General features: G+C 39.2%; 1 protein-coding gene across 1 annotated transcript in view; it reads left to right on the top strand.

The window, feature by feature from the left end:
• Positions 1–975: 975 nt before the first annotated feature.
• FZD8 (frizzled class receptor 8) overlaps positions 976–23,256 on the top strand; it is a 26,816-nt gene continuing 4,535 nt past the window's right edge. Inside the window, 2 exon segments of the mRNA XM_035896802.1 lie at positions 976–1,034; positions 1,901–1,934. Coding sequence (XP_035752695.1) covers positions 976–1,034; positions 1,901–1,934 — 93 coding nt within the window.

Below are 23,256 nucleotides of genomic sequence, written 5' to 3'. Positions count from 1 at the left end.
GTCCAAAATCCTTCTCATACATTTCAGGACTCGTCTTTTGGACATTGGGCACCTTCGTAGTCAAACCACTTCCCCTGCTCTCCTCTGGTCATTCAGTTAAATATTTCATTCTTTAAAAAAAAAAAAAAGTTTCTTTCCTCTCTGTCTGTGAATTAATATCTGTCATCATGCTATTGCCAATGTGGACATTTTCTGCACTGTATTTTTTAGGTCTCTGCAAGAAAACAAATCTTCCCAGTGCCACCACTCCTATATACAAGTCAAAACATATTCACTAAGTATGGGCATCCATTATCCCTCCAGCAGGTGTTTAGGAGCAAAAGCAGATATGCAGAGATATTTTGCAATATAACAACAATGTCACGATGTCAACCGTAATTTCTAAGTTGTACGTAGATGCCCCAAATCATCACAGTTCAAATGCAGCTGGAACAATGGGTCAGGAAGGAGTTTATTTCCTACTTTAGTATAGACTACAGCAAAATGAGGAGCAGCAGTCACAAGAAATTTTCTTTCAGCATCAGAAAGACTACCTTTTCTTGCTCCTAGCCATTTGAATTCATGCTCTTGTTACAGTCAGGCAAGCTTGCTAAAGAAACTGTATACAGAAAATGTTACACAACAGTTGCAGCAAGTAGCCTATACAGCAGCTTATTTGCTGTGACAAATTGCACAGAGCATGCCACACACCAATACTCCATATTCTCTTCTGGGTCACTGAATTGATTCTGGTTCAAATTCCAGACAAACCATTTCATATGCAAAGCCATTAAAGGACTAGAACTATTTTCTTTTGCTAGCTCAGAGGAGCCTCTACTCTAGGAGCTAGGGTAGTCTGCAAGGCAATACGCAACACGGATGCAAGCCCACTCAGACATTTCTTGGATGACTATCTAGCCACTGTAATGTTATAGAAAAGGGAGCTGCACCATCTCTCTCCCAGCGGTAGCAGCTGTCACTGCATTTTGTGAGGAGATGAAGCTGTCCATGGATATTGTGTGCTCTGGGAACGTTTACCAGATCAGCTCTCCCAGGTAATTCGGAGCCCAGAACATCTGCTTCCTGGATCCCAGCCAGGCTTAAGGAGCAGGGCAAGGAGCTCTGCCAGAACAGGGCTGGTTTGGACCTCAGCTGTACCAGCATGCCAGGCACCATGGAACAGTAAAGCTGCTCACGGAGCTTAGGTGTCTCCAGGGCTAGACTGAAGCTAAGGAGGCACTCTTACAGTCACAGTTTTGGACTTAAATAGCTTACTCTTCCAAATCCCATTTTAGGTAAAAAAAAGGAGAACTTCAGTAATCTGTTTCTCTCAGAAGTATTGTACACTCTACATATTTATTCCTCAACTGACTGAGAAAATTACTCACTGGTTGTGTGCACCACACCCTGATTCGAAGATGAGTCTGGAGGATAGAAATGCTGTATAAATAATACATGAAATAGGTACAACAGAATGATTGTCACTACGGAGGTATTCACCTCCCTTCATTTCAGCCATCTTTTAAAAACCAGTATTTTCCTAATTAATTTTCAAGGGTCTCTTTCATAATGGGAGGGTGATTTGGTGACAGTACCTGCCTAAGCAGCAATTTCAACAAGGTCAGACCTGCCACTTAAAGAATAAAAATACTCATGAACAAAAGGTTAAAACCAATGGGACAACTGGCCGGAGAGCAATATTTCCTCTCTGTTCTGACAACAGATGAAGAAGCATAGACAATGACCTTAAATCACACAGCAACATCCATGTGTTTATGTTATGACAGTCAATGTTATCTTCTACAAGAAGAAACAGGACACATGCAGAAGGATTTATTTAAAGCTAGTGCACTTTAAAATACAGTGATATTACATTTTTAGTTAGCACCTATAAACTTTTTCTGTTGTGAAATTCTTGCAGAGCTGAGACTTGTGCAGCAGGCCAGGTACACCAGGTAAGATTCACACTACGTTATGAGAAAGAGCAGTTCTCAAAACAGCAACAGAGTTGTTTAATCTACCTTACCCTACACTGTCCATCAGCGGAACACGAGTTCCTATTGCTAAGTAAAAATATATGCGTGTCTACGGAAAGAGAGATACAGAGATGGATATTCTGTTAATTTAAAAAAGGTTAAAGACCTTTAATCAATCTTTACGTATTAAGGAGTGTTTATAATTTCTACTGTAACACCCGTTCCAGTCATAACACTCTGCTCCTATGGACGACCACAATTAATCTGCTACCTCCCCAACGAATATTTCAGTGATTCTAGAATTATTTAAGGCCCCTTCCAGATCAATAGCCCCCCATGACTGAACCTGTGTTTCAACAGGAAAAACTTTACTGGAGGAAAAAAAAGGTCATTTCTGTTAAACCTGTACTGCTTATCAGTGATACTGAGCAACAGCTTTTTTGATGCTGACACCAGATGAGAAATCACCTTCTAATTAAATCAATAAGTAGCGCATATATGAGGTAAGACAGAGCTTCTGAGAGTGGAAGTAGTACCAGTTTCTCATTTTGCAAGGTCAGTTTGCCCTGTTTCCTCAAAAGAGACACAGTAAAGGAGAATGTGACCCTGGAAAGATTTGCTATGTATGGCATACAAAAACTGTTATTCCCAAGACTCCACAGCCCCTAAATGTTTCAAAAACAGGCACAGAAGAATGAAAAAACAGATGGGTGACAGCGATGGCATCAGCAAAATACCCTATGCCTCACTCAAGTATTTTATATTCGGGGCACAAGTTATAAGTCATATATTTCATTAAATCTACCTAATTTATACCAGAGTCCATTGCCTCTTTGTATTTCAAGGGAATAGAAATACACAAGATATTGTGGACAAAATTGATCTTTCTTGTGGGAATAAAATCCAGACAGAGAGAGAGAGAGAGAGACTTAGGCTTAATCTTCCTTATTATTTGATAAGAAGCATTTTCTGAGTAAAGGTACAAGTCATTTGTGGTTCTGATCATTCCAGTATGCTGTTCCATACCTAAGAGTAGAAAATGTTTCAAATATTTAACAAATCAGGGCTAATTATATAGAATAATTGAATCCTTAATATAAAGCCTGACAGACTTTATTCTTCTAACGTTACTTGCTGCTGATGTGAATACCATGAGAAGAGATAAAGCTACAGACCTGTTAATACAAAGAAGACAGTAAAAAATTACTTTCAGTTTTGAGAAAAACACCAGGCTCTGGATGTAAGTTAATTATTAAAGTTCAATTCCCTTTTTTTTCCCCAAAAAAAGTTCTTTTAATTACTGCTTTTTTATGCCAAGTGTCTGTTTTACTTACAAGAAGAAATGACTTTCTATTTGAAGCAATGCCTACTAGAAATAAGAGTTACTCAAGGGCAGTGTTTTATTGATAAAGCCTTTTTCTTTATAATCATCGTATGTCATAACATTTCACAGGATTCATGAGGTTCATATTTTTTCAAAGGCAGAAACAACTGGAAGTTCTGATCCGGAGCTAACAAAAAACCCTGAAGCACTGTCTGGAGTTGGAGTGATTTTTGCATTTTAAACCCTAGATATAGCAAAAGACAGGGCTTCATGAAAGTAGGAAAGGTTATTTGTTACCGTAAGAGCAACGATTTTTAAACTGTTATGAGTATTTGCATACATTTACATGCACTGAAAGCACAGCCATTCAGAACAAACAAGGTTCATTATGAAGACAAACATGCCGAGTATGACTGAGCGACAGTCCACACAATGGCTGATTTAAACTTTATCCGTCTCCTCCATTCGCCCACCATTTTTCTAAGGAGGAGGAACAGCGAAAGATGCCTTACGTCTCTTTGGCCACTTTTTATTTCTGATAAACCCCGGAGCTGCCCCTGTTAAGGTGAGAGAATGCACTACGCGGTCTGTTCAGTCTGTCCAAGCCTCCGATACGTTCTCTGACTTCCAACAGGCAACCTAAATGAGTCTCTCTCAAGTAGTGGAATAGGTAAGAAAACGGGTTAGCAAAAAGACATACACAGTTCCCTTAAACAGTTCAACTTTAAGGCATGTCTGCATGCATTCCTACTGCCTGTGACAATAGTAACACTTCCTTTCAGCCTAATAGGTCCTGAGCCCCATCCTTTGTCTGCTGATTAACTGCTCTATTCATTGACCAGACCACTAATTGCATGCTCCTTATAGTTACCCTACATTACTGTAAGAATTAATGAGACACAATTACAGCTCCCAGAAATCTCAGGCCTAGCCAACTGCAAAGCACTCCAACTGAATAAGAACTCCCCAAGAATAAAGAGAAAAATTCAGCCCATTGTTCACAGGAAGCAGAATGTTTTTTGTTAAAAAATTGTATTTATTTGAAGCTGTTTCATAATTAGGCCCTGGAGAAAAAAAAAAGGAGAGAATAGAGAAAGAACTTGGGAACCAGCATTCACTGAGAAATCACAGAGGATGCAAAGAGACGCGCAGACAGTTCAGATATGAGGAGAAAAAACATAAGGGATGGAGTGCATGAAAAAATTAGTGCCATGAATACTACAAACCTCTATAACCAACCAGCTGCTTAAGCAGAGTATGTCCCGCTATAAGGGAATTACACTCATGCAACCTTGTATTTGACTAATATAGCTTCAGTCTTGAACAACTGAAAATAAGCATATGGCATGCTTCTGCACTCGTGTCTCTACTGCGAGACGGAGGAAGAGGAATTTAATTTCCCACTCCCGGAATTTAATATGCATTAGAAGTCAGTGTCATTAGCCATGAAAGTCAAAAGGAAGGACAGAAAATGAGTTTTTTGAAAATCAGCCATATTGAAAACTGCACTCGCATTTAATCTGTGTAATCAACAGCCACAGCTATTCAAAGTCTTAGTGACTACAATCACTACCTATTAGCCTGTAAGTAGTTCAAAAGCTATTATTCTCACTTGAACAATTTTCCAATACACAAGAGACAGCATTAAGTTAATGAAGTTAATATGCAAAGTCAATATTCTTTGTTATGAAGTCGTCGTCTTCCATTGGTTCATCTCCAACGTATTTTCACCATATAAATTTGATTTAAATTACATGTATAGTTTGACAAAGCCACTGGTGCTTAAAATAGAGCTTGAAATGCAGCACTATACTTTATAGTCCTGGTAACCATTTTCCAGGGTACAATTTATAGCAGCCGCTAAGACCCCAAACTAAGAATGTCATAGACTGGCACTGCTACATTCCAGAATCAACATCTTTGGGCAGAGACAACATTTTTTGTACAACTCTACAGGGATTCTCAATAATTGCACCTAACTGCGGTAATAGTTTAAATTCATGGAAAATGGATGTTTTTCTGATACTATCGCTCACTGATATCACAGCAGAACGCTTTCCTGCATGAAGCAGACGGTTACCACCATGTGGTGCCAAATCCCAAGCAGGAAACAAGGCACGAATATGGATCAGAGACCTTTGTGTTCAGTGTATAATAAGTCCAATATCCCTGCTATAGAACAGCAATCATTAACTCGGGGATCTTTTGTTAAATGGCCCCTGTGGCTGGACTGGTAACAGCAGGGACTGAATTTGCAATTTCTGTATCTCAAAATATCTCCCTTTTATGATTATGATCGCATCCAATGCCATAGTTATATCTCTACTTACCATCCTCAAGACTAGATTCATCTGTCAGGGAGACTGCAAGCCTACAAATTCATACATTTCCAAAGTAAGTCTCTAGGACTTGAAGTGAAAATACCAATTTCTATTAATCTTGGTTGATTAATCAACCTCAGTGCAGGACACAGAGCTTACACATGCAGCTTTGGCTCTGGCAGTATTATTTAAATTGGGCTTTCCGTGTCTCTTGAAAAAACCTTTGGGGAAAAAGGAAACCTTTGTCTCAAATAAAACATCACCTAGCTCGTTCAAGCTATTCCTGTTTCAAGCCCAAAAATAGAACAAGTCCAAATTCCTGCAGAGTGTGATGTGAAATTATCTCTGCTAGTGCAAAGAAGGTATTCTGGTATCTGGTCCAGCCTTCATCTCTGATGTTTTGAAAGAACTTGAACAAAAACAAAAAATGCATACGCTTCAGGCAAGCTGTAATTTCTAGTTAGGGTCTGTCCCTGCATAAGAGAAAAGGGAGTCCTTCCTACAGACAAACACTAACAGCCCACTCTTTAGATCATCAACCCCAACTAAGGTAGAACATCTAAATGAAAGATAATTAGAGGCATACAGGAACTGCATCTTAAGAGACAAGGGAGGGTTTCAAATAATAATCTGAGTTTACTCACACCATTTCTACTCTCCTGTTCCACTACAATATCTTTAGAACTACTTGTGATTTATGGTGCTGCACGTAGGATCAGCAAAGGACAATCTTGACCCATCAAGTGCTTCCATGTGCTTATTTTTTCTGGAACTGGTTCACCCAAAGAAGCTTCCACTTATGTACTTCTCATCCTTTAGGTTGGGTGCTGCACATCACAAGCTTCACTGCTAGGGAGTCTCCTTCCTTCCTTTTCATTGTTATATCTGCATCCAGCCTTCCTGCAAGTAGTTCAGTCAAACAATGGTTATGCCCATACTGTCTCCTAAGTGCGGGCCCAAAACTATCTTCAAGACTAGAACCACCAACAGGACAGGTGCTAAACATGAAACTTCATGCATTGCCAGGCATTATTCATGCAACCTGTAGATGGAAGACAACCCTGTAGACAGAAGATAAACAGGAGACAGATCACATACATACCATTTTTAGAAATGCTCTAGAGGTCGTTCTTCAGGGTGAAGTAAGCATAGGCTATGACGTATCATCTCTGTGCACAGTGATAAACTTGCATGTGAGTCCCTACAGGATGAGGCCTACAGTTGATTTACACTAGAAAGGTTAATACAGAAATTATACTAACAAGACTCCTCTTCCAAAGGAACTTAGACCTATCCCTCAAGACAAGTAAAATGCAGAGGTTAAAGAACTTCTTACACAGCTTCTGCATTAGGGTTTTTACTGGCATAGCTATGTCAGCAAAAAAATCATATCCCTCCCTGACAGGCCTCCTTGATAACACTTTTAAGTGCAAACCAGGTGTCAGTATTTCAGTTATGACAGAAAAAGAATTCTACACTAGTCATGAGCTGAATATGTAGCCTTTCATGACCTGGAAAAGCCCTTGCATCCAAGGAGGTCAAATCCCATGATCATGTTTTCCACCAGCATAATCTCTCACGAGCACTGATAAATACAATACTAACATGGTACTGTATTAACACATAGAGAGTAGGCAAAAATATCATATCAGTTGACAAGCCACTTATATTCTGCATTCCCATCTAAAAAATGTTTATTTACACTACATTAAAGCCATAAAAAATCCAGTGCATGGGAGGCACCAACACTTCTATGTAAAAATGTGCTGTGATATTTAGACTAGACTAAAAATAATTTTAAATCTATTAATCTTTGGACATTTCAGTTGGTTGCATTTGGCATTCAGAAAGATTTAGATGATTCTAAGAAGAGATTCTATAGATTGAATTTCTAGATGCATCTGATCATGAAACTAGATGACCAAGTACAAACATCTTTCTTTTTTATCAGCATCATTAGGTAGAAAGTTAACACCAGCAGCTAGATAGCTTTTAAATACAAGGTTCACAATAGACATGTGGCATTAGGCAACAACCCCTCAGCTGAAGAGAAGATTGGAAGAAGCCATGTTGCCACCGGCAGAGTTGCAGAGTGTCCCTGCAGGATCACCAACATTGTACCTGTTCCTAACCTACTCTACCATATTCTCATCATCTCCAGTTCAGTTGCGCTCTGATCCTATGAGATTATTTAGGGAATATGTCCAGGCCTTGCACTGATGTGGCAATAGATAAGGCCCTTTGAAAGCACCCCTCCCTGAGGTGGAGTGGCAAGGGCCATTGTCCACCTGAGTCTTCCTCAGTACAAGCAAAGATGCCCTGTGATAAAAATCAGCATGAATAAAAGTGTTTCAAACTACTCACACATGCAACTCATAGCCATCGATTAGCCAAACAGCATGAATCTCTGAGCTACAAGAAACAGTCAATCATATTAATGTCTTTAACTAATTAATGTTCCTTTATTGAATATACAGAAAGAAAACAAGTTTCACAAGCGACAAGCATTCTGTGATATCTAAGCACTTAAATCACTACTGCAAACTGTATCCCACTCATAAAACATGGGGTTTTTACTATTTTAGCATTTTTTATAATCCACTAAGATTACTCATGGCCAGAACTGTGGCAAAACTGGAATGGTATGAAAACTGTTCACATACCACTAGCTGAGAAAACCACTGGTTTTAGTCCAGAAACAAATTCACTCTCATAAATCAGCTTTATTCTTGCAAACAACATTGAAGGGAAACAATTTTGCAGTGAGGCAACAGCAACACAGAGCACTTGCCCCCTTCCATCCTCACCTTATTCGCTGCCCTTCCAACACTTTCTTCCATCCATTTAGCTGCACCATCCAAAAATCCTATTGCCCTGGACACCAGCTCTTGACAGGGCGATTTAGCTTCCCTGTGCAATTGGTGCCCTAGGTACACTCAGCATCGTGTGCTCTTAGGTTTTCTCTGTCAAAGTCTGTAAGTCACACAGATAAAACACGCTGTCATCCCACTCAGGGGCAGGAAACCACTCCCTGCATCCTCCTTCCCCCAGTACAACTTTACTCGCCTTTTAAAAAAGGAGTGTGGCATAACACCAACTGCATTGAAAGAATCACAACCCCCCCACCTCCACTCGTTCACCCTCTCCCTACTCCTCCTATGCCTAGAAGCTTTCTCTTGCCTTCACCATTCCCCTAGAGCAGCTACTGACACTTGTCTACCTCATCATTTGGGCAGCAACAGAAGCCAACATCTTCAGGTTATTTGCTTCCTTCCAGTCACTGTCGTCTACCAGGACACAGGGCAAGGGATTCCTCCTGCTGACGACCACTGTGGTCCTGAGGAAAACCTGGTTCACAATCACATGAAAAAAGATGCACTGCAATTGAAGGATGGTAGATTTTACACAGCATTCTTTAACACCGGAGTCCTTGTTTACGTTTGTTTTCATTCCTTTCTACTTCTGCTACACTTTAAGGAAAATTGTATTGTGGAAGTTAAAAGTCTAGCATGGGAAGAAAGCGTTAGGCTTTCACTGTGCACTCAGTTACAGATAACCTGTCTAGTGAACTAAAGAACAGAGAAGTCAGATCCCACACAGCCAGAGGAAAGATTGATTTATGCCCTGATTTACTATTACTAGTTTCAGAAGAGCAACTGGCAGAGTCATTTCAGTGCCAAAAGCATTAGACTGACATAAGGTTTTGCATTATTTAACTACCTGTGGCACGTACCCATAGCCCTGCCCTTTTTGTCAGTCAAGCAAAGTAGAATTTAGCTAATATACAACTTGCATATAGGGCATACGTTGGTCAAAAAACAGACTGAGTGGACAAAATAGTCAAATCCCTGTCAATTTTGAGCCTTAGTGATTCCTTTTATAGCATCTTTACAAGGTAGCTGGCTCTGTTAATACCAAAGGTCTTATGTTTCATACCTGCCAATGTGAGAGGGAAGCTAGTCACTGGAAATGAAGTGTGCTAGTGCCTTTTTTAGGTGCACAAAGTGTAAGAGTGGAAAGAGCTGAAAAGGAACACAATCCAGAGAAATACAGGTTAAGACTAGGAAGAAACATCCCAAAACAGAAGCATAATTAAGCATCCAAATTGCCAATTAACAGTAAATAGTCAACAAGGAACATGTATGGAAGAATGCAGGGATGTGTGGAGAATTAAGGGGCTATATTGCAATTAAGCTTTATTCATGGGGAATTCCAAGGTATTTAGGCTCCTAAATCCTATTTAGGAACTTAAACTCCCACTCAGGTCTATGGGAAATTAGCCACCTCCACATCTCTTAGGATTCGGGCTCAAGGGTGGCTACCATAAGCCATCAGTGTACATGCCTCTCTGGTGCCTGTCTCGCTGTATTAGGCAACCAGAAGAGTACCACGAAGAAACTCTTGATGCACCAGTGACTCAGAACAAAACTCCCACTCTACCATAAATACATGTAATGTCCTACACATTGTCCATTTAATGAGACTCGGTAAAAGCATTAGAAGAGCAGTTGCATTGTAGAAATGAAGAGTATGGGGGAAGGGAAGTTACAGACAATGGCTTATCCTGAACCTACCTACAGGTTCAGAAATTTCCTCTGTAAAACCCGCCAGCCTTTCGTCACAGAGTTATCATGTACTATTTGTATTACTGTAGAACCTACAAGCTCAGGTCATGGATCAGTCTCACACAGACGCAAATTAAAAAAGAATATGCTTATACATTTGATGAAAGTCATGCAACCGAAATATTGGCCATAATATTTTTTTAAAGTTTTATTGACTTAGAGTAAATCTAATTACTATCATGCATTGCAGAATTATCATTAACATTCTTCACATTACAGCTAAACAGGCTTAGAAAGCAGAAATATGGATTGAACCATGAAGAGGAATACAGATTGCTACAGTGTTACAGATACTCTGGGTAGGCAAGAGAAACACCTTTGCATGAAGTGGTTTTTTTTTAATATAGATAGCTAGATAAAATGTATTCCATGTAAATGGCTTATAAAAAAATGAATAAATAGGAAACTCTCCAGTAATTAAAATCTTGGAGAGCTTTCTGTTATAAACATGAGAATATGTTTCTATATCATTTATAACACATATTCCCCAGCAATAATTTACCCTTCCACTCAGAAACCTTGTGTATAGATACTTCACTGTTACCAGGCACAAAAATCAAAGTAACTTGAGAGAAAGCAGCACAGGAAATTTGCATCTTTCAGGCAAGATGCTAATATCTTCACAGGGTAAACTATATTTTAATGAAGACATTCTCGGCAATACATGTGTTTATACTTTTTCTTTCTTCACACTTGGATTTTATCTCATTGATGTCATGACCTACCTTGCAAATTTAAGAAATACATCACTTATTCATGACCCCTACTTTCTTTCAGATCCCCTCAGTTACACAGATGAGCAGGTTAAAGAAAAATCAAGTGGTTTGTCTGATAACAGTTCGTGTCAAAACAAACCAAATACATGGTATTTCTGTTAGCTGGAGTGGTAATAATAAAAAAAAAAACCAACTCAAAAACGAGTGCTTGCTTTACTTTACCTTTTTCCAGAACAAACTCTCATAATTAAACTTTCCACTTTTCCAAGTAGCTGACTGTGTATTCCTGCACAGCGGGAGGTTCTCTCCACAGACATATTGACTTGGACAATAAACAAAGCAGAAATCCCTGACTGGAATTTACAGCTAAATTTAACTATGCATATTGTTAGTAAAATTTGCATATCTGTCTTTCAGCATTAAGAAAAAAAAGAAAAAGTTGAAATTCAATGAATTTGGGCACTGCACTGCTTTGCAAGAAGAAAAAAAAAAAGAGTTTTAAGTTGTAATTTCCATACTTATTGAGGCTATATGTCAAAGGAAATCTATGCAAGAAAATCCTGGTGCTGCCTTGATGAGATTTGAAAGATAACTAACAGATACTAACAGTAAAGGAGCTTCTCCTTAACAAAGATGGCTTAAATGGCACCTATAAAATAGTGATGAAGGGCCACTGAATTCTAGAAAACATTTCCAGCATCTCTTATCTCTCTGTCCTTCAACCACAAAATACACAGAAGCAGTTAACATGTTTTGAAGAAATATCACCCACCTCTTCCCCTCAGTGTCGACTTTCCCCATGAAATATTAACAGATCAGTCAGCATTGGCTTCTTACAATTAAATATGGCAGAAACTTTCACTGATACTTTTTCATTGATTTTTTTGTCACAACGCTGCGTCACTACTAACCCTCCAAAGCCATGAGCCATCAGTAGCAAATATTCACCTTCTCTTTTTTTATTTTTGTGTCTCTTTTCACAGTATCCTGGGGACCCAAATGTCTTAGGAATTTCATTTAATGGAATTAGGGTTTCTAACTCCTTTAAAACTTAGCTACTTCACCTAGGTCTGCCTACTCACAAAAATGAGACATTGTGATGCAGTTGTGCCAGCATAAAATGTTTTAGATCAGCTCAAATACTTCCACACTGAAGAAAGTAAGTCATACTACTTTGAGGTACTTTTCCAGTATAAAAGTTGGATTTATTCCAGAGATTATACTGGTGGGTGGGTGGAGGGGGGTGATTACTATTATTGTTTTTTTTTAAAACTGAAGCAGTGAATTTTTGTCAGTAAAGCTCTCCTTAAATTACAAAAATGCCCACACTACCACAGTGTGTACTTTATGACTTTCCATACTTGCACTTGCTCTGGACGGGATTTCAAGGGCATCTGTAAACCTAGCTCAGGTCTTTCAAGTTTGGCTACTCCTCAGCTGGAGGATGAATGGCATTCTGACCAAGTGAGGAACTTGATCATCACTTTAAGACATTACCTACAGTTGACTGGGCAGATAAGTGGCCCAGTCTTTTCTGAGGTGTCTGATGAAACAAACACAACCATTAACACTGAAATGATGAGATTTCTAACACCCAGTAAGATGAACAGACCAGCTCACACCTCTCAGAGCACTTCTAGCATACCTTGTAGACTTGAGCAGGAGATCTCTGAATCATGCTCCTAATTTTTTCCTGCAAATATAACTGCAACTTTTTTCTTTTCTAATAAACAAGCTGTGCTGGGAGAGAAGTGAACTACAACCAGATAGCTGAGGAAGTGGAGAAGTAATTTTATTCTGCAAAAGTACAATGGAAACTAGGTAAACAACCTCAGTGGCACAGAGCATTTACCTGGAAGTCACCAATGAGCTACCTGCATTCTGGTCCAATCATAGCACACCAAAAACTACAAAAAAATATGACTTCTGGTGAGGTAACCACAAGATGCTGAGAGCTCACTGAGATGTGTTCATTAAATCAATAGGAGTCAAGGCACGTAATTCTCCAAATACAAGTGGCTAAGCAGGAAACCAAGCCAGCAGTTAAACATTTCAGAATCAGGCACTAAAATTAATGAGTTAAAGATTAATTCACTCACAGACTGTGTGTACATGGTCACCTCATGGGGCCATCACCAAGAAGACAAGAGATCTTCTTAGAAGAACTGGCTCTACCTGAGGCTAATTAACAGATATGCTGACTGTAAATAAAAGCAGGAGGTGGTAAACAGAAAAGAATAGGAAGTTTGATGGGGCTCCCAACTGATGCTGTGTGTCAATAAACATCAGCTGAAACTTAGATACTGCTTTTGTATTCTCTTGAGGAAATCATTATCACATTATTCTGTAACACAGACTAACCTAATCTCCATGCATCATACTAGGGAAGATATTTTTGATCAACTCTGCATTTGTTAATTACAAAACCAAGCATATTGGAGTTATTTTGTTTTACATACAGAATAAAGCAGCTTCTTTAAGAGTGCAAATTATGATATTCAGCTTTACTACCAATAGAACTAACAACTGTTTCTTATATCCCAGTCCAAATTCTTGTAAAAATTCTGTTTGTTTCAAAACCACCAGTGAGACAGCACAAACAGCTGTGTAAAACAGACAAGAGACTGATACACACTATGGCAATTAGGCTTTTTAAGCACAGAAACATGTTTTCAATTTGCCCTCATCATTTCCTAAACCTGTAGAATATATATATCCCTTAACTCTCTATGTTTTGGCATGAGATTCTTTACATGTATTTTACCGTAACATTTTCCTTCACTGACTCTCTCACAAATTTTCTGCCAATAAAAGGGTTACCCATAAGAAAAAGTTTTGATAGTACTGAACGTGTTTTGGCATGAGATTCTTTACATGTATTTTACTGTAACATTTTCCTTCACTGACTCTCACAAATTTTCTGCCAATAAAGGGTTACCCATAAGAAAAAAGTTTTGATAGTACTGAACATTTAAAAGATGGTGATATTCATTGTCCATTCTCTGCCACACACCCCCAAAAGTTAACTCCCACTGCAAGCTGGATTTTGTTTGTTGTTTCCTAATCCCCTCTCCCATTTAAAGATCCGATTTGACAAACCTTTTCTCAAGCAGGCAGACACTTTAATGTAACCAGGATCACTGACATGAGGATAGACTGTTTTGCATGAGAAAGTTTTGCAGCATGTAATCTTCTCTTTTCCTTGAAGCTTAAGTAGTTACTACCTACTACTTAAATGAAAGAAATTTAATAGTCTCAGTCCAATTACTTGTGAACACATGTTTATTTTGCACCCAATTACTTCCCACAATTCTTCCAGTTTCAAAAGAGTGGACAGATTTGGCAACTCTACTTGCTTCTCACTTCTTGACACTACCATTAACATTCGGATTAAGGCATACAAATGATGTGAGAGAGGTTGCACTATTCTCACTATTCTTGACACACTTTAGAGACAGGATCACAATCTCTCCTTTCACTTTACAAAATTTCTAAGTTCATTTTAGAAGAATTTACACATTTTCACTGCATTTTTAAGAAAACATGGACATAATTTTTATTGCTACTTCTTCCAACTCATGATTCTAATGTACCAAAATTTCTTCCTTATACAATCATTACTTGAAGTAAAGTTAATTGACTATATAGCACTATGCTTCAAAAAGTATTTGGATTCTACACGTGAACAGCTGGAACGCGGTACCATAGGAGCTCACTCTTATACTTCAGTATTGTGCTTTCCTTTTTCCATCCTCCTTCCCACCACGATTTTGATACTAGAAGGATGAATCTCTTTCTCAACAATACTCATGACTATTTCCTCCTTTCCAATGTCATTTGGCTACTATGTTTTCTTTCAAATATTTATTTAAAATAATTCTAAAATAATACCAGGGAAGAAGGAAATTATTAGTCATCTACTGACAATGCACTATAATCAAATTCTGCTGACAGAAATTTGATGGAAAAATGTATACCTTGTCAGGAAAAGCAATAAAAGAGACCCCATCTGTTTTGATCAATATAACTACCACGTAAACTTAAGTACACAGGAGTATAACTAGATATATCTACTTTCAGGTAATTGTAAAACTTCTGATGAGTTTATTAAAAATATAGAAAAAAAATAGCTGCTGTATTACAAAACTATGCATATGCTTATTTACAGATTTGACCATTAACACCTGTGAAGGCTAAAAAAGCATAGCAGTCATTAAGTGATCTAAATTAAATTGCCATGTAAACAATGTTAAAAATATCTGGAAAGATATTTCTGTCACAGTGCTAAGATGCAAAACAAGCAATAAAGACTAACAATCAACTTTTGCTTAAGAAACACCACATGTTGCCAGTTGCTGATAGATTCTGGCTACAAACTGCATTCTAACACTGAACTAATGACAGAACATAACACGTACTAAAACTAATGTAGGTCGTATTAACAATTTTCCTCCCTGAACTCCAATATTCACTTTGTTTTCTCTTCTTGTCTTAATACAATGTCCAGTGAACTCTGCAGGAGTCTTGTGCTAATTTTCTACCCATCGACTTTGGAAGAACACCCGAAGAGGCTCACAGTTGTATTTAAGACATAGCTGTAGCAAATTCTTCCTGCTACAAGAAGAAGTGAAAGAGAAATGGAAGCTGCAAAAGCAAAAAAAAAAAAAAAAAAAAAAACAAACCAACAGCTTGAGACTCCAGAATCACAACCTATTTAGATGAAATTTTCTATCCCCACGCTCAGACCTTTTGTGCTTGGCCTGAACTTTTCTTGGAGGAAGGAGTTTAATTTCTGATAAATTTTGCTGAATTACAGATTGCTAAAGCCCATACTTACTCATTTATCAGTGTTCTTCTCCTTACCCAAGGATGGCTATGCCAATTCAGATCAAAGGTCCATTTAGCTCAGTAGCCTGCTTCCAAAAGCAGCCACAAGTCAGAGCCAAAAGCATGAGCAAAGAAATCAAATACAGTATTTTCCCTGAATAACTCCCCAGCCTTCAACTATATTCCACTCAGGAATTTCTGAGACTGATGTGATTCAACTGTTTAGCTTGCCCAATGGGTCTTCTCTTTGAAGCACTTTTAGCCCATTACCCCTTAAACTCATGTATCCTGTTTGCATCCACAACATCCCAAAGCAAGGCAACCTTGGGCAAAGAACTAAGAACTCTATCGCAGCGATGATGTATTTTGTGCATATTTAGTGTTCAGTGGACACAGCTACTCACATTTGCTTATTAAAACCCAGCCAAAATAAAAAAGCAAGATTTACGCACCCCCTGAAAGAAACTTTGAGTTTGCACATATCCCAGCACATTGAGTCCAGTGGGAACTAGCATTCTGAGTGCAGTAAAATGCTGCAATAGCAAAAATTATAACAAGGTTGAATATAGCTGGAAAAGCAGGCAGATGTCATGACTGAAAAAACAGACACCCTAACAAAAGCAGCAAAAAAAGGTCTGTGAGCCTCCCTCAGTCCAACAACTGAATTTTGATCCAAGGAGGTTAAATATAGGGCTGCTTGAAAATTTTCCACTGCATCTATTTTTGATGGGAAACGAGGCTTTCAGCTAAACACTTTTTGGTTGGATTTTTTTTTTGGCATGTCTAAGTATGTGCTTCTGCAAATATACTTTTCTTACCAAAAAGCCAAACTTACAAACCAAAATATTTTGATTGAAAACAAAAAATGTTATTAAGAAATGCTAGTGCAGCACCTCATTAAATCTGCGGCTTACCTGCTTTATGTGGCAGATCTCTTCTATCAACTAGACTTACCATTTAAATGACAACTCCGATAATAGATCACTTTGAGGTGTTCCTTACTTCCAGCTCTCCCTTCAAACAGGAAAGACCATGGCCCAGGGTGGAAGGTGGTAGGCAGCCTCAGCCCTGCAGAACAGGACCAGCAGGCATCCAGATGATAATGTCAGAAGACGACTACAGTAACATTTTTCAAATCAAGATGTTTTAGCTTTCAGACAAAGCCTTCCACTCGTCTGAATTCTGTCAAAGCATGTAGTTTTTCCTGGAAATTTAAGACAAAAATTAAAAAAGCTTTTTATTTTTTATCAAAAATTCCTGCAGGACATTTCATGGGTCAAGCAAGGTCTTATTCATTAACCTGCAGATTCAAACCTAGCATCTGGATCCATCCATACACAAATCAGTAAAACTTTAAACAGCAGTAAAATGTTTCAAATTTTCCATAGCAGCCCTGTGAGCAGGACTGTTCAAAAGCCAAGGAGCTAAAACCAAACAAAAACAGTAAGGGCTTGTCAGATGGGATAACTTAGTGTGTGAGACCTAAGTTATAAAAGACCAACCAGCCTAATATACAAAAGCGAAGGATAAAGATATGATTCAAACAATAGCTACACTTAGTAGGTAAGAAACCTGTAATTAAAAAAAACCCCAAAACTGTATAGCAAAATTGGCAAAGTGGCAAGAAAATAGACATTACATTTATTATTCCCTTTCAGGGCTCTCTTAATTCAGGGAATTAACCAGAAGGAATAAATTTGGTAAGGCTAATGCAATAAAAAGTGAGAGTAACAGCTATCCCATTATGGCTGTTGTCACCCCTTCTCTTGGAACCTCACAATCCACTGGAAAAATTGAAAGCATCTCATGCAGAAACAGGGCCTGACCAGACCAAGACAGACAAGCACCCAACTAATACTAGCCGGGACAACGTTAGAACTAAATTGCTAATATCCATCTCTTCCCTTGTGGCTGATTCCTGCCATACAATTGCATGCGTGTCCCCCGCCCCGAAGGCAAAATAAACATAAAAATAAGAGAAAGAACAGACAAGAAATCAACCAAGACTTTTGAAACACTGTTGAGAGCCCACAAAAGACAACTGCAAAAAAATTTCATACCACTGGGGTACTATTTTCTCTTCCCCCACCACACACAGAGGAGACTATTAGTGCCATCATTAGCACCAGCTAAGAACCAAGAACATTCAAAGGAACTGGCAAAGGACTACCCTTATGAAAAACTCTGTGGGTAAAATGAAAGGAAGGACATTTTGCTATTACAGTGAAATTCCTCTCAACACTTCGCTTTTCAATCACACCATTCTTTTACTAAAAAGGTTTTCTACTTTTTTACTAAAGGAGTTTAGGAGCAAGTTTCTGCTGAGACCAGGCACCTGAGAGTTCCCTATAAGCAGTTCCAAACACTGGCTAATGCTGATTCCCTGCACAGAATTAACATCTTTGACTGTCTGATGTTATAAAGTGAAAAGTGCTAACATGACTTGTCATTCTCGAGGCCAATTTATTCATCAAAATTAGCACAAGCCCAAGCCTGCTGTCCTTACTCATATTTGGCCAGTCACTTATGTGTTGTCCCAGCAAAATCAGCACAGTGAAGGATTAGTCAGGATCTAACCCTAGAGATAAAAAAATTGTTTAGAGTAAGTGAAACACAAAGAATAAATATTCAAAATGAATGATGAAAGATATGGTTGTTATTTCCACTTTAACTCCAGGGCAATGAGTAATTCCAGTAAGAACTGCTCAGTGTGATTTTTATCATTCAGTATTTTAAAAATTACTACTGTGTATCCCCATCAAAAGTTGGGATTAGAAACAGTGCAACTTAAAAAATGTCCACTTCAAGCATGTATGCAAAAACATTATTCCCTTAAATTATGCTACTACTGACTTACAACGTGCAAAAAGTAGTGTCAGAATTTATGAACAACTTTGTATTGATCAAGGATTTAATGACGTACATTCCTCTCCAGTTATACAAAGTTTGCTTTCTCATATCTGGGTTTTATCCTTAGCCACACCTTTCAATGCAAATTGTTGGGTTTTTTTCAGTTTGCTTCTTACTCATAAATGCATCACCTCATTAATTTCTCATTTAATTTACAGTGTGTGAGAGGGCATACATGTAAGTTAATATCTCCATATAGTTTATGCAAAAGTTAGTAAGTCAAAGTGGACTACGCTGCCTAATCTTGTCTCTGCATCAACACAAACAGCCCAGACCAGCCTACTGCGGATGGGGCAGCCTTAGCTCAAAGCCCTTCATTGCTCCTTCTTCCTGTCTTGCTTCCACCAGGCTGGATCAGCAGTAGGGAGCCGCGCACAGGCTGGGCGAGCTTTCTTGCCAGGCATCCCACAGCTCCTTGCAGTGTGGCAACGGGGCCGCTCCAACTCTGATTTACAGCGTATGAGAGAGAATCCTGTGCTCCCCAGCCGCTCTGTTGGCGTTCTTCCTTATACCCTGTCAGCATCAATACCTGGAGTCGGTAAGGGTCACTTGTGCTGTTACCCTGCACGCTACCACCTAACCCAAATATAGATGCCACAGAGTTAAGTAGGTCAAGTTAATAGATCGAGACCCCTTAATTCCTCCAGTAGATCTGACATCAAAGACCAGATACATGCATGCTGTACCTTCTTGAGGCCAGACTGTAATTTTTATTTGGAAGCTGCCCACCCCAGAGGGCTAGGGCTCAGTAAGGTACGCCAGGTAGCAATGAAGTAGCAGCGGGTATCTACCAGATGCTTTGCAGGGGTTTATACCCAAGTTGTCAAAACTGAGGTCTCCAAAACTGAAGACTGACCAAATGGACTTCCCAACCCATGCTGGGAGTAACCATAGTGCATATGCCATTTAAGCATATATGAGCATTAACAACATTTTGATGGAGCATGGAGAGAGAACCACAAATACAACTGCAGAAGTCACCAGCGTGCTAGAGGTCCAAACAAGTTTTGACTTTTAGGAGAGAGTGGTGCATATGTAAACTCCCATCTTACCGCCAAAGCCAACCCTCTCCTTGCCAGCCTGGATCCACACAACCTTCCCAGGATTCATGAGTACACTTACATACTAATGTTCTAGCAGTTGCCAGAAAGTAAATTAATGGTTACCTGGGCAATCAGAGAAAGACAACACTACTCACTATATCCATACATATTTAGTATGGTTAGCAATTTAGCTGCATGATATTTGTATTGTTCTCCAAATACGGTGACAATGAATCAACGGACTGTTTAACTCGGGACAATTTGCCTTCAAAAGTTACCTGATTTATCGTATGTGAAACATCACACCATGAGGTATTACAATTTGTAGCACAGGTAGATTATAAAGCAAGCTTGCTAAATAATGGGCAAAAATTAAAAAATAATATTAAGGAAAATGAAAAAGATTGCCCTCAAGAATACTTATTTTCTTTCATAATCCTTATAATCCATATTTGCTCACATTCCTTCCTCCTGCATTGTTTCATTAATGAGAAATGAAGCAAGATACAATTGCACTGAGTGAGCCAATACATTGCAGCCCAATCATCAACTGCACAGTGTGGGAGCATAAAGGTGAGTCCTTCGATGCACGTTGATCTTATGTTGCCCTCATGCTAAACTGCTGTTCCCACTGACTTCTTATGCTCATTCTGCTGCTCATGCTGCTTCTCTAGCGAAGCCTACACATCCAAAGCAGCCTCAGGAAGATGTCTGATCATGGTCTGCTCCTACGTTCAGTAGAAAATCCTCCAGCTACATTCAGGGCCACGACGTGCAGCTTCGCTGAGCAACCGTCAGAACACAGCACTGATCAATCACTTTGTCATCCTCCTTTATGGTAAAGGGACAGCGAAGTACTCCTCCAGCAGTTTCTCCTCCTTGTCTGCCACCTGCTCACTGCACTCCAGAAGCAGCTACTGCAGCAGACCGTATTCAGCCTATTTTCTTTTTGCCTCAAGGCTCTCTCAGGTCTCACTGACCAACAGTAGCATCATGGTACTGTTCCCATCCACGATCAGATCTGACACGCCTGAAAAGATATAAGCAGAACATTGTTCTCCTTGTCTATTAAAAGTTCTCACAAATCACAATAAAATACCGGCTGCCTCAGAAGATGCATCAATGCCATTTGATTTTTTTGTGAAAGGAAGAATATCTATCAAAATGCAAGATATACACGCACAGTGTACTCCCTCATCCTTATTTCTTCGCCGGTTTCACAGTGCTGGATTTTTACTCCTAATTTCTGCTTTGCAGACTTGCAGAAGTACAAATCAATGCATTCCTTCCCATACTTGGACCGCCCATCATGTTACTCAGTTCTGGACTACATGTGGCATGCAAGAGAAAAGGATGGATTGGAAAAAAAACCAGTTTCTCTTACTTTTCATTGATACTTTTTAGGGAAAAGCTGAACATAGTAAGCTACCACAACTCCGCCTTACGCTGTCTACTAAGGGGCCTGTAAAAATACTCTTTCTTCCTGCTTCCATTTACCCAGTCCTCAAAAAGTCCCGCCATGCAAAATCCCCTGTGTCGTGCAACTAACCAGTATTTGCGTAGACAGCCTCTAGATAAAGCTCTGTGGCCTGCGATAGGAAGAACAGCCTAGACAGCCCCTTCGGGGTTTAATCCCTGAAATTAGAGCCTTCAGTCAAGGCTTCATTCTAACAAGATTATTTGAAAAATTTTCATGGGCCGAGTTCTTTTTTTCAAACCCTTTTATAAAAGCACCATTCATTGACCTTTCCAATGCAGACAATACCACGCTAAAATTTACTGGAGAATATTAGGTGAGAATTAAAAAGCAATTTTTCAGTCTTATAAACTAAACATCTGTATTTTTAAATGAACAAAATACCATTTTAAATCCTAGACTTTCATGTGGGTTTTTTTTTTCTTTTCAGTTAAAAAAAAAAAATAAATCAAGAGCCAATTTACTACTCTCAAACTAAAATGCCCTGTAGTTACCTGGTTTGGTGTGATCCATATAAACCCAAACGCAAAGCCTTAGACGCACACAAAAATTAAGTTTATGTTAGAGGGGCCAGTGAATGTTTGAATAAAAGAGGCATGAATATCTGTGGCAACAAAGACTTGCAGAAGTGTTATCTACTTGTTGTCAAATCTATAGGTTTGCAAAAGGTTGTAGTATCTTGCCAGCTCTATATTTCTGCATGATTTGATGACTGGACATCTGTTTTGAAATCCCTGCAAAAAGCGTTCTAAAGTAATCTGTATTGCTATAGCAAAGCTCAGCTTTTCAGAAAAAGCAGCTGCTGTATTTTCTGGAATAAACACACAAACCGTTTTGAAGGCTTCACCCTTGATTCCTTCTTCTCAGTACTTCTACTGACTTCAGGGAAGTCTCAGTACATGAGGAACACACAATGGGCTGTGATTCCACAGCCTGGAGCTATCCAGGCTGCTTTTCCATCCCATGAAGTAAAGCAGCCTCCCCACAGCCATGCTGTTTTATACACCTGAAAGACAATTTCAAAAATTACCATGGTCTTACCAGGGAAGTTGGATATGCAGTCATTACTAAACTGCCATAAAGTTCCATATTACCAATTTTGTCACTACTGAACAGCTTCAAGACACGCAGTATCTTTGTGCTGCATCGCTTTTCACGCTGTAAGAAAACAAGAGCGTATGAACGACAGTAAAAACGAAGCCAAGCGTACTGTTGAGAAACCTGGTATTCTCTTATTTCTAGGAGAGTTATAGTGTAACTCTAAACTGTAGCATTCAGCATGTCTCCTGAGTTTCCTTGCTGAAATATTGCAATGGAAATTTTACAGCATCTGTGTTGCTTTTGGAAGCCATCACCTCACATCTGCTGTCTCTGTAGTGTGGAGCTTTAAGTTCAGCGTAAAAAGGTACTTTGTAACAGGCAATAGGAATCCTGACAGAGCGGCAATTTACAGACCCAGCTCTCCCGACTAGACTCACTCGTTTTTACATTCTGTAGAGATTTTTAAATAAGGTACTCTTCAAGCAGCCAACAGTATAACAAGTCACTTCTTAAAATGGAGCATCACATCCAGGACTGGGAAGAGACTTTTTAAACCTCTGTCAGCCACAGAGATCTCAGCCAGATGACAAATTTTTTCATTCTGTTTTCTTCGTTCAATCTCCCAACACTTTTCGGTAGGGTAATGTCTAAATCAGCATTAAAATAACCATCTGCTACTTTTGGGAAAGTTCTGATTTTGACCAGAAGTAACAACCTGTACCTAGCAGCGGGGCTGATCTCGCAGCCCGGGATGGGCCGCGTCCTCCCAGCGCTTCCCCGCCACGCCTGAAGGCAAAACCTTCCCTCGGGTGGGCGCTGGGGTCGAGAGAGGGGGGTTGCAAATTACCGCAATGATTACACAGTAAACGTGTTTATTGCCCCATTATTGCCCATTTCCTCCTAGCTGGGTAATCCGTGCGTTCATTTAAATAGAGGCAGACAGCGGCGGGGAGGATCCTGTTAGCACACCCAACAAACTTGGCACCGCTTTTTTTGTTTTGCCTCACGCGTTTAATT

The sequence above is a fragment of the Egretta garzetta genome, unplaced genomic scaffold (assembly GCF_000687185.1).
Source record: "Egretta garzetta isolate BGI_Z169 unplaced genomic scaffold, ASM68718v1 scaffold6, whole genome shotgun sequence".
NCBI classification, from domain to species: domain Eukaryota; kingdom Metazoa; phylum Chordata; class Aves; order Pelecaniformes; family Ardeidae; genus Egretta; species Egretta garzetta.
This window is presented reverse-complemented; position numbering and strand designations above follow the sequence as displayed.